Source organism: Crotalus tigris, unplaced genomic scaffold, assembly GCF_016545835.1.
Source record: "Crotalus tigris isolate CLP2741 ecotype Arizona unplaced genomic scaffold, ASM1654583v1 scf7180000024167.7108832, whole genome shotgun sequence".
Taxonomy (NCBI): domain Eukaryota; kingdom Metazoa; phylum Chordata; class Lepidosauria; order Squamata; family Viperidae; genus Crotalus; species Crotalus tigris.
Window position 1 is genome coordinate 2,991,659 of NW_024100417.1, and position 12,595 is coordinate 3,004,253.

The 12,595-nt window shown below is 38.0% G+C and overlaps 1 protein-coding gene across 4 annotated transcripts in view; it reads left to right on the forward strand.

Moving 5' to 3' along the window:
* Positions 1-2,436: 2,436 nt before the first annotated feature.
* AHCYL1 (adenosylhomocysteinase like 1) overlaps positions 2,437-12,595 on the forward strand; it is a 48,651-nt gene continuing 38,492 nt past the window's right edge. For 2 of the 4 annotated variants that reach the window (XM_039323200.1, XM_039323201.1), the window contains exon 1: positions 2,438-2,708. In XM_039323200.1, coding sequence (XP_039179134.1) covers positions 2,598-2,708 — 111 coding nt within the window. In that variant the 5' untranslated portion in view covers positions 2,438-2,597. Of the gene's footprint in view, positions 2,709-11,944; positions 12,045-12,595 lie in introns of those variants that run through there. The other 2 variants (XM_039323202.1, XM_039323203.1) reach the window with 2 other exon arrangements.

A 12,595-nucleotide genomic window follows, 5' to 3' on the forward strand; every position in this document is an offset into this window, starting at 1 on the left:
TTAATCTCATTATATCTCTAACATGACAAGAAGAAGGCAAGAAGAAGAAAAACAACAGCTCTCAAAAGAAACCAGCATGGCTGCATAAAGAACTCTCTGATAAATTGAAAGATAAAAAGGATAAGTATAAAAAGCGGAAAGAGGGGCACATAACTAAGGCAGAATATCAGCAAATAGCCCAAGCCTGCAAAGAAGAAGTGAGGAAAGCTAAGGCTCAAAATGAACTTGCGAAAAAAGTCAAAAAATAACAAAAAAAAGCTTCTTTCAACATGTAAAAAACAAGAAAAAAGTTAAGGAAATGATTGGTCCATTAGTGGAAGAAAGTGGCAAGAAGGTGACAAGCAACAGAGAGAAAGCAGAATTATTTTACTTGTTTCTTGCATCCGTCTTTACACAAAGGGAAAAAACAGTCCAACCTATCAAAAACAGTACCATACAAAACAGATTAGAAACACAAGTTAAGATAGGCAAGAAAACAGTAAGTGATCACCTGTCTAGCCTAGACAAGTTCAAATCACCAGAACCAGATGGATTATACCCCAAGGTTCTGAAGGAACTGGCAGATGTGATCTCAGAACCACTGAACTATATCTTTCAAAGATCCTGGAGCACTGGAGAAATACCAGAGGACTGGAAAAGAGCTGGTGTAGTTCTCATCTTCAAAAAAGAAACAAAAATGGATCCAGGAAACTACAGACCTATCAGCCTGACCTCAATACCTGGAAAGATTCTGGAAAAGATAATCAAGCAGCGAATCAGTGAACACCTAGAGGCAAAGTCATTACCAAAAGCCAACATGGGTTTGCCAGACAAATCTTATTGCATTCTTTGACCAAGTGACAAAATTAGTGGATCAGAGGAAAGCTGTGGATATAATTTACTTGGATTCAGTAAGGCATTTGATAAAGTAGACTATAACCTATTACTTGATAAGATAGAAAAATGTGGGTTAGACAGCATCACCACCAGATGGATTCATAGCTGGCTGACTGGCCATACTCAGTGTGTGGTCCTCAATGGAACTGCATCTACATGCAGGGAAGTGTGTAGTGGGGTGCCCCAGGGCTGGGCCCAGTGCTCTTCAACATCTTCATCAACGATTTGGATGAGGGGATAGATGAGGAACTGATCAAATTTGCACCAAGCTGGCAGGAATAGCCAACACTCCAGAAGATAGGTTTAAGATATAGAAGGATCTTGACAGACTTGAACATTGGGCACTAACAAAGTGAAAAAACTAAGGTTCTATATTTAGGCAAGAAAAACCAAATGCACAGGTACAGTATAGCTAGTACTTTGCTCAATAGTAGCAACTGTGAGAGGGATCTTGGAGTCCTAGTGGACAATCACTTAAATATGAGCCAGCAGTGTGCTGCAGCTGCCAAAAAAGCCAACACAGTGCTGGGCTGCATTAACAGAGGGACAGAATCAAGATCACGTGAAGTGTTAATACCACTTTAAAATGCCTTGGTAAGGCCACACTTGAAATATTGCATCTAGTTTTGGTCACCACAATGTAAAAAAGACATTGAGATTCTAGAAAGAGTAAAGAGAAGAGCAACAAAGATGATTAGGGGACTGGAGGCTAAAACATATAAGGAAAGATTGCTGGAATTGGGTATGTCTAGTTTAATGAATAGAAGGACGAGGGGTGACATGATAGCAGTGTTCCAATATCTTAGGGGTTGCTACAAAGGAGAGTCAAGCTATTCTCCAAAGCAGAAGAAAAGGGAAGAAGCACTTGAAGGTAAGACAAAAAGCAATGGATGGAAACTAACCAAAGAGAGAGGCAACCTAGAACTAAGAAAAAATTTCCTGACAAGTTACAAAATTAATCAGTGGAACAACCTGCCTCCAGAACCTGTGAATGCTCCAACACTGGAAGTTTTTAAGGAGAGACTGGGCAGCCATTTGTCTGAAATGGTATAGGGCAGGGGTAGGCAACCTTGGCTCTTTTATGACTCATGGACTTCAACTCCCAGAATTCCTGAGCTGGCTCAGGAATTCTGGGAGTTGAAGTCCATGAGTCATAAAAGAGCCAAGGTTGCCTACCCCTGGTATAGGGTTTCCTGCCTGAGCAGGGAGTTGGACTATAGGCTACTTGTGTTATTATCTATATAGAAATAATTGATAAACTAATGAAAAAAGGCCTAATGATATTCAGAACAGTAATTATTCTAAGCTCTTGCAGAAAAAACAATGGATCAATAAGTCTCCTACTGAGCCTATGCATCCTCTATCTTACACTAGGAGAAAAGACACCGCCCCCTTGCTTTTTGCCACCGAACAAAAGGAAGTCGAGGACTCCAAAGCGAGGAGCGCAAGTTCCGCCAGGAGGCGCTGCAGACGCCTGTGCGGGGAGGCTCGGCGCCCGGCCCTTGCGTACGGCCTCTCGTGCCCGAAGTGGGCAATTCAGCGGGTGCGTGCTGACGCAGGTGCTCGCCTGGCCCCGCCCCTTGCCGGAGCGCGGCGGCGGCTGCAGATTCGGCGATCGTGGAAGGAGGTCGCGGAGCCCGTGAAGGGGAAGCCGCGGCAGGCACGTCCCCGTCGGTTCCTCGGCCTGGGCGCTCTGTCCCTTTCCTGCCCCCTTCTCCAGCATGTCTTCCGTGCCAGACGCTGCCGCAGGGGACGAGCTGAAGCAGGCGAAGGAGATGGAGGACGCGGAGAAATACTCCTTCATGTCCACGGTCACCAAGGCGCCCAAGAAGGTGCGGGCCGCCCGGGGGCCAAGCAGTAAACTCGGGGGCGCTCGGTGGGTCTCTCGGGGCGGAATCGGATTCGACTTGGGCCTTGGAAAGGAGAAGCGAAGTGCCGGCCGGGACTGGCGTGCCCTGAAAGTCATGCCCTTTCAATGGGAAACTCCTTCCTTTTGACCCCTGGGATGGGACTGGGGGCGGGCTGCCGGCTAGCCCTCTGCACGTGCCCGGAGGAGCTCTTCCTCCTTGATTTGCCACTGGGGCTGGGGCTGAGAGCCGGTCCTGAAAACGGATTCCGCGAGGCGGAAAGGGAAGGGGTGCGGACCAGTCGAGGAGGAGGGGGAAAAAAAAACACCCTTCCACGAAGGAGAAAGAGGACAGCAGGGGCTTTGGAGCTGGGCAGGCGGTGGCTCAGGTTTATTATGGGAGCTTTGGACTCTTGTTAACTGCTGAAAGCGGCCCGGGTATTCAGTCTGCCAGGCCCAGGCGGGACTAGGTACCGCAGTTGTATTAAGGCATTTATCCTCGTTCTTCCCTCCCTATGGAAAACGCTGCTGATAGACAGGATACTAAATTGGAACTTCATGCCTGTGGTATGATACTGTCCGCACCACTATCACACCTCTAGCTAGAAGCAGTGTGGGGCCAAGATCCACATAGACTGTCCTCTACATACAAGATTAAGTGTTTACCTATCGCATAAGAATGTATTCATATAGTACTACAGTACTGAAGTTTGGAAACATCCTTTGTGACTATGTGTCTTTCATAGTTTGTATGCTGTCCCATGCTGCATCTTTGTATCATAAACCCCAAGTATGTTCTTGTTACACCATTGCAGCGTTTGTTTTTGTTCCGTTCAATCATGTCCTATTCTCTGAGATTGCCTTGATAAATCCCTACAGTTTTCTTGGCAAGGTTTTTCAGAAGTGGTTTGCCATTGCCTCTTTCCCAGGACTGAGAGAAAGTGACTAGCCCAAGGTCACCTAGCTGACTTTTGTGTCTAGGGCGAAACTAAAACTCATGGTTCCAGTTTCCAGCCTGATTGCCTTAACCACAAACCAATAGTGCACACAGTCTTTTATAATCCTTTATAGAGTCTATCTCTTCCTTAAATGTGCTGGTTCAGAGCTTGCCATGAAAAATTGCACACATATTCTTTGCACAACTTAAATGGAACCTAATTTGTACTCCTGTTTGCTTTAGACATTTTTTAAAACTCTCCTTCTCTTTGCAGGTATTGCTTTTAGCAAAGCTGCACTTGTCACCTCTTGAATAATGCACAATTAAATTCTCCGTTTAGAATTGCTTGGGAATTCCATTTGAGCTGAACATTAAGTCCTCTCTAGATCCATAGTGCATGACTGAGTTTATACTTGAACAGAGTAAAAACTTCAGAGGCAGCAGGAGTGTACCAGGCTAAATGGATTAATACTGAAGCACAATTGAACTTGTTAAGATAATTTCATTTACTTTATTTGGAAAGTTTTATTCACCTCTTACAAATACTACTGATCCTTTTGTGGAGCTTTTAGGTAGTAAATTCAATAGGTTGACAGTAACTGAAGGAGCTGCATCAAAAGGTGCTTTAATTGAAATGCTCTATGAACCGGATTGTAAAACTAAATCAACAGATCTTGCTAAAACTTTAAATTTTGAAAAACGTTTGAGATATTTTCCCTTTACCATTGTCAAATTAGATTCTTAAGTATTAGGAATTCTTCTATAGATATAGATATTATTTTTGTGAACTATATCTGTAAGCAAACAAATTTAATTCACATTTCCAAGATATGAGAAATGCACTTATCTTTTACATTCTGTATTTATCCAAATTTTTCAATACAATTTGTCACTCAAAAATGGTGTATTATACAAGAATATCTATTTGGGAAAGTTTCATCTAAAGATGTAATTTCTTTTTTAAAGCATGATTATGGTGAAATTTAATGGAATGGTCTTACGATTGAAAATGTGATGTTTTAATGTCTACAGTATCTATGTTGCATTAAAATTCAAAAGAGCTTACATACAGAGCATTTCTTTAACTAATAATTTGCTTGCTTTGGTCTGACCATTTGAACTTTATATCACCAAAATGTTTTTTGTAACCTTAGGGTGAAAAGTTGTGGTTCTGATATTACAAAGAAAACTTTTCATGTTTGAGGCTTTTCCTGTGCAAAAGTAGAATTTTAAAACTTGTGGAATCATATAATATAATGTAATAATTCCAAAAACTACATGTAATGTTTGATGTGTGACATGCAAAGAAATATCTGGACACATCCTTAATAGCTGAGATGATGGAGGAAGCATATAATCCAGTCTTGTGCTGGCATCTGTCTCAGAAAAAATAATGGAGCATAGGGAATACTGTCAGTGTAAATGCTTCTTGCTTGCGTATATTTTATGTTGTAGCTATACTGATAATTTTTCTTACATTATCTTTTCACATCTTCTACCAGACAATAAACCTGTTGAAACCAGTAGGATTTATTTACCATAGGATGCAGTTGTAGAAGGGGCCCCTAACTCTCCAATTTCTTGCCAACAACTGGAAAGGATTTTTTTAAAAAAATTACTTCCAGAACTGTTCTGTAGCATTAGTGGACTTGGGTATATGATTTAAGACCAAGAATGCTTAATACTCAGGTCCAAAGTCCTTTCTGGCCCACTGCTTCCTAGTTCATGACATCAGGAATTGTTGCTTTCAGAATTTAATGGTGCAGCAGGAGAAAGTTTTCAGTGTTGCAATTTCCAATCAGAGGTTCAGAATGCTTTCTCCAACTTCAGAGGAATGACTCTTAATCTTAATCATAGGTTTGTATAAAAACTAATGTTCATAACTTTTGGGAACTAAACAAATCTTTCGGAAAGTTTAGGCTTGCTTAAGCAGTTTGAAATCTACTTAAGCTTGTTTAGTTCAGTGGACTAAGATTTTCTTGGTAATAGATGAGCCCTTGTGTAAAACTGTGGTGCTTGGTCATTTTTTTGTAATTCTGGGGCTTGCTTCTTAAATTGATCATATTACTTGGAACTTTTGGCACATAAAGTATAAAAATATATGTCTACTGGTCATATATTTTCCTAGATTTCTGGATTTCAAATAGATTCCTGTATAGTTCATCTATCGATTGCATAATATATATTTCTTGAGGTTTTAGTTTTCCAAATTGACCAGTTTTGGATCATACATACATGCATGCATGCATGCATACACACATACATAGATATATACATACACAGTTTTTAACAACATGTATTCTGTTGTAAGTTTTTACAGAAAATATATATTATGATGATTATATTTCGTGATCAAAAATTTGATGAAATGAAAACTGAAAATACAGATTTATTATATGTATTTGTTTGATGGACTTATATCTCACTTTCCTTCAAGAGTTTAAAGTAGTGCACATCACACTCCTTCCCTTTTCACCTTGTCAGGTAGATTATGCTAAAAGAAACTGACTTACCCAAAGTTACCCAGTGGTTTTGAACAAGTTTTTCTACATTCAGCCCAATACCATAACCAGTAAACTACACCTGTCAACTTTATTTAGAATCTTCATTGTATATAGTGGGAATTTAGTATCCATGAAATACAGGATTTACATTCATTTTTATGCTTTTAGAAATATTCTGATGAAACCTATACATAGGAGTAACTTTGACATGCAATTAATTTCAAAAAGCTATAAGTGAAACTTTTTGAAACAATGACTAGCAAAATGTTATTCTGGCATTAGCTTAGCTGCTATTACTAGGGCTTTTCATGCCTAAGTTAAATAAAATGGTAGCCCTTTCTGTAACTATGGATAGTTCGAGGATATGTTCGTACATACCTGTAAAGGATTACTAACGGTGCATTTCTTAGATAAATGTTTCTCAGTCATACTACTAATGGTATGCAGAAGTAGACCAAGTTTGGGGGAAAAAGTCTTTTCTAAACTGGGAAAGACTTCATTAGAGAAAGTAGAGAGCAGATAAGAAGGGGAGGCCTAACAGACCCTACTTTTGTACAGTGAGGCAAAGGATCTAGGCATCTTAGCAAAATGAGATACCACAGAGGATTGAGCTTAGGAGCCAAATAAAATAAGATTTGGGACCAATTAGTTCTCTCATTATTTGACTGTTGTCTTTTGCTTAGAGCTTAGGATAAAGTAGTTTATCCAGTGATACATATTACTGCAGCCCTAGTTAGATTTCATTCATTATTTTACAGCAGGATTGTAATCAATATTATGCAATTTTTAAGTTCTTAAAATTTTTAACTGGTAACTATAATGACAAATGCATGCAAACATACAAGACCTCTGGAAAAGTGGGTCTGTTCTACTTTAGCAGAACCCAGGTTCTTTGATAGTTTGATGGGAGTTCAGCTAAAACACTGGAAAACACCGTCATCAGCAGTCTGCAGTTCTACTTGGCTGGTATCCCAGCCACCTTTGCACTAGCTGGTACCAGTAATTTCCAGTTTTTCTGATTATGGAGTCAGTGCCTCCACTGTGCTTGGAATCAACTCATGCTTCCCACAGTCTTTTGTTTCTTAATAGAACCTTCCATTCACCTGAAGGGATGAAAAGTAATCAGAGCAAAAGAGATTCTGCTGCTGAAGCAGTTATTCTCTATAACCACTTTCTTGTCTGATGGCATGAAGAGGAAGTTAACAGTTAGTTAACCTTTATTATTATCATGGTTTCAGTTTATAGTTTAACTTTCTACCTTATCCACAATGTTAATTATGATTTGGAGCCAAATTCTTGCCAAGAATGGCTTAGAACAGAGGTTCCCAAACTTTGCCATACTATGACCCCTTAAAATAATTACTTGATCTACATATTCCCATCATAAATAAAAGGAACAATTTCATTGGATTAGGGATGAGCAAGAATGAAATACATCAAGAAATATTTCTTTTATTATTATTGCAATTTACTGTATAGGATCTTCTTGAGTCCTCTAACCATTGTTTTGCCAAAAATAGCAGACAGGCTTTAGATCATGTCAATGAAGGCTGATGCTGTAAGTCAGGGGTCTTCAAACTTGGCCCTTTTATGACTTGTGGACTTCAACTCCCAGAATTCCTCAGCCAGTGTGTCTGGCTGAGGAATTCTGGGAGTTGAAGTCCACAAGTCATAAAAGGGCCAGGTTTGAAGACCCCTTGATCTAAATCACTAGTGTGGAAATGACCATTGAATCTTCCGGTAAAGTAATAATCTTCAGTTTTTCTCTTACTACCCAAAAAGTGTTTTCCATTTTGAAAAGCTAAACATTTAAAATTACAGAAAAAAATATTGAACTTCACTAACGTGTACTTCTACAAACTCTTCAACGCTTATGTATATGGTACCACTGTATAGAATATATTTGCAGTTATTGGCAGATGGCTTTGGCAGATAATTGGATCCATGAGAGTATTCTTCTCCCCAATTTCAGGTTTTGCTCTTCATTTTGTGAAAACCAGCTCTGTAGTCTGGCTTAGGTAAATTGAAAGCAAATTTTGACAGCATTTGCATTTTGTCTGTACAAATATTATAAGCCTTTTTAAAAATTGAAATCTTCCTCTAATTTGCGTGTGACTTCCTATCAGCTTTACTGGTAGATTGGTAATCTAGTTTTGTTTACCTAATTTCAATACAATGAATGTGATAAAAGATAAAAATTAAAATATGAAAGCATCAATTTTATCACAGTGCTACCCACTCTAATTTCTCCTTGCCCTATCGACATAGGACATTCCTTTCCACTCACCTGACTTTCTCCTATTTTTAGACCAGTGTTTCTCAACCTTGACAATTTTAAGGCATGTGGACTTCAACTCCCAGAATTCCACAGCCAGCATTGCTGGCTGTGGAATTCTGGGAGTTGAAGTCCACATACCTTAAAATTGTCAAGGTTAAGAAACACTATTCTAGACAGATGGACATACTTCAAAACAAAAAATTAACCATCAGTTTCTTTTCTAATATATTAGAAGAACTGGGACTCCTTTTTTCTTAACTTGCATATCTTCAAACTCAGATTATTTCTAAACTCTAACTACTATATCTAGGCAAAATGTTTTACAGCTTCTGTGCATCCAGTAGTAAGAGTAATATCTATATGCTACAAGAGATTAAGTACTGCTTGGAATACAAAGCTTTTTAACATTTATGGCTTTTGTAAAAATACTCTAAGAACAAATCATCATATTACATAATATTTTTACCATAACATGGATGGATGGCCAGTAAAATATAATGTGTAGTGTAGTGTAGTGTAGTGTAGTGTGATATATAATATATAATATAATATAATTAACCTTTCTCAGTCTGTGTTTGCTTCTGAATCAGAAATTTAACCTTTATGGAATATCTTGTTTTATTCAATAGCTCATCTCTTTAATAGCTCTTTGACATTCTACAAGGAAATTCCTGATGTCTTGCTAAATGGAAAGCCAGAGGGGTCGATATTATATATGGCTTGGGGTGCATTGACAGTGGTGTTGGCTTGTTAGTTAGTTTTAATGTGACAAACAGAGAAATTTTCCCAAGAAAATATATAAAAAACATTAGCTATGAGATTCTGTAAGTGCAGTGGTGTTATTAAGGAAAGTTGCTTTGGAGGACAAAAAAAGCCATGTTTGTTGGAATGAAATTATAGTATTGTAAATAAGAAAATAATAGCATAATGATCTGTTGCGTAACTAACATGCTACTTGAGTTCTAAACCTTAGATTTATAGATCTGTAGATCTTAGATCTGCAAATTTGTACTTTGTTCAGATTGTAGTGGAAAGAGTAACTTTTTATTAATCAAATCTAGTCAGCCATTTTAATTCACAAAAGATACTTGAAAAATACGAAGGGGCAACAAAATGTACCTCAACTTCTTTATGGCAATGGAAACTCTGAATCTTGTTATTACTCTTTGTTCTCTGGCCTATCAAATGTAGCTTCCTTTTGTGACCTCTCTCTCCATAATCATTACCATAAAAGCAATAGTCTGTTTTTCTTTTAGCTTTTTTTAATTAATGTGTCATGCCATCAGAAAATTCTGCTGAAGCTTTTTGTGTGATTGTGATGCCAAGGAGAATGTTAATATCACGGTACAGGTTTGACTCAGTACAATACAGTGCAAACTGATGAGAAAAGATCATTTAGGGTGAACTCAAACAAAAGGGGGCACCAGGGAAGCAGACTGCAGCTATATTATATATATATATATTCAGCAATGTTTAATTGGTTAACTGAATTTAATCTGTGTAGAATGTACTAGACACATTTATCTCAGGTCCTTTGTAAAATGCTGCTGTGTTTTTTTTTCTCCTAGTTAATTAATCTTGATGCAGGAATGTATTCTTGTAAGACCCAGAAAAGATTGCAGCTTTTGCTTTATAATTGAAACGTCCCCTAAACCAGTTTCATTGGATTTAATGGGTGCCATAGGGCCTTCTTTTTCTGCAAAGGGAAGCAACTAATATTCTTTAGTAATTTAATAATGAGAGAAGCTAACAATTTCTCAATATTGTTCTTTTTTATGATACCCTTTTGCAAAAGCCAATCATAGAAAACACTGAGTCAGATATGTTTGGCTCTTATATTTCATACCAGAAAAAATATAGTTTCTTCCTATGACCTCTCATAAAGTACTTTTGTTTAATATATTTGAATATTTTATTGCTTTCCTCTTCCCTCTAAAATTGACAAAAGCTCTTAGCACCAGTATTAAAATCCGCTTTAATACATTTAATGTTTTTGAGTTTCTGTGGTTAGCCAACTTTGCCTGATCTCCGAAACTGGCTAGTACTTAAAAGGGAAATGATCAGAAAATCAATGTCAAACTACTCAGTTTGTGAGAGTCTTTATATATGTGTATGTACTGGTTTCCTTATCCTCTATATGCCTTTCATGATGTTCATATAACTTGAAAAAAGATCCCTTTTTATTGATTTTAATTGTTGTTAAGTCACTCTGAGAATGTCCACGGTCTAGAACAGTGGAATATAAATGTATTTCCAGTCCAGTTACAACAGAAGTTGTCAACTGAGTCTGGTAGAATTCCATGTGTTCTAGAGCAGGGACCAGTTCCGTGGAAAGAGGTTTTTCCGCAAGCCAGAGAATGCGTGGTTTTGTGTTCTGCCTGCATCCCGCGGATGGGGCTTTGCTTGTTTGTGTGGCCTAGTTGCTGGCATGCCACGGCCCAGTACTGGTCCATGGCCCGGGGGTTAGGGACCCCTGTTCTAGAGAGTTTCATGGTCTCCTAAATGGTCTGAGAGGTGCTGATAGAGGGTTACTGAAGACCCAAATGGCATGCATAGTTGGTAGGATCTTTTGCCAGCTAAGCAATCTTTTCTGGGCAGTTACTTGAACTTTAACATTTGCTGCAATCCTGGTATGAATTATAAATGGAACTGACTACCATAAGAAATGGCTTTATTTGTCACCAAAAGCCTTTTTGCTGATTTATCCACATTAGTATTTCAAGGAATAGTGATCACTTCTTAAGCATAGCATCCTGTCCTTTTATCCTTTGCTTCATTTTGAAAATACTTTGGAGTTTATGAGAATATAAATATTAATGTTTGAACCTAACATCTTAAAGCAGCCACATGTTTTCCAAGGATCATACTGTAAAGCACTTTTGGAAGACATGGAATACCTTTCTCATGAGAAGCTTTGATTTATTTTGCATGCCAAGTAAAACCTAATATTGCTGCCAAGAAAACCCAGTGTAAAGTCACCAGGTGTTGACCCTGGCAAGAAAAATATTTTAGCTTGAAAGAGTGAATACGATTACAAGCACTTATTTGCATATCATATTTGCTTCTTCATCTACATATTAATGTAGATGTATCTAGGCTCAGTCTTTTTCACTTCAGTATGCCATCAAGCATCCTTTTAAAAGATTGGACATTCAGATCTATTATATATTTCGCTATTCTCTTAGTTTTGTTGGCACACAACATAACTATAATTGTTCACTTCATTTCATCTCATTCCTCTTACATTTTAAGTCACAGCCTTCCATATACCATCATCATTACCAAATAGGCCCATACTATTGATCTCAAATAATATTTTTATTATAATGTAACAAACTCTTACAAAAGGCAGATTTCCTTTGGCCTAGTTAAAGTCCTGGACCTTATAGCGTACGCCTTCCTGTCATTGTGAGCTAGTTGAACTATAATATGTGCTCTGATCAATACTGTGTCCTTGGTAACAGGCTTACTGCTGTGCAGACTCTATTCAGTTAAAGCTTGTAGTAGAAAAAAATAGCTGGCCCAGGATCTGGACTGGAAGTGTGATGGTGTATGCAGAGAATCCTATGGGTAAGATAGATGCAGAGTGCTGCAACGTTGCATGTAAGTGTCCCAAATTTGCCATTAACACTTGAAAAGGAAGGGTTATAGGTTTGGAAATCAGGTATCTTGTTGAAGAATGGATTAATGGGAAATTGTTGTAGGTTTTTTTTCTACTTGTGTTTCTCCTCTTTTTGAATTTTTTTTACAACTTTCAGCTGTATTCTATGGAAATATGTACCTTCAATTACTTTCCCCACCACAACCAGACAACAGATCTCACAATTTCATGTAGTTTTTGTTCAGCCCTATAAGGATAGTATTACCATGGATTGTTGTAAGCACTAGGCAAGAGCATATTGTCTATTCATGGATTGAGTGACTGAGTACACAACAAACCATTACTGTCCTCTGCCTCATGAGACTACTTCCACTTTGTGCCTCTTGCTGCAGTTATATGAAATGAGGATTATATTTGGTAATTAAGGTCAGTAATTAAAAATATCCTTTCAAGCCGTACAATTTTTTTTCTTTCAGGCTTGGTTTATAAAAATATATATGCAGTATGGAAAGTTATTTTTGAAATTGAAAAAGCATGTACAAAATAATGCATG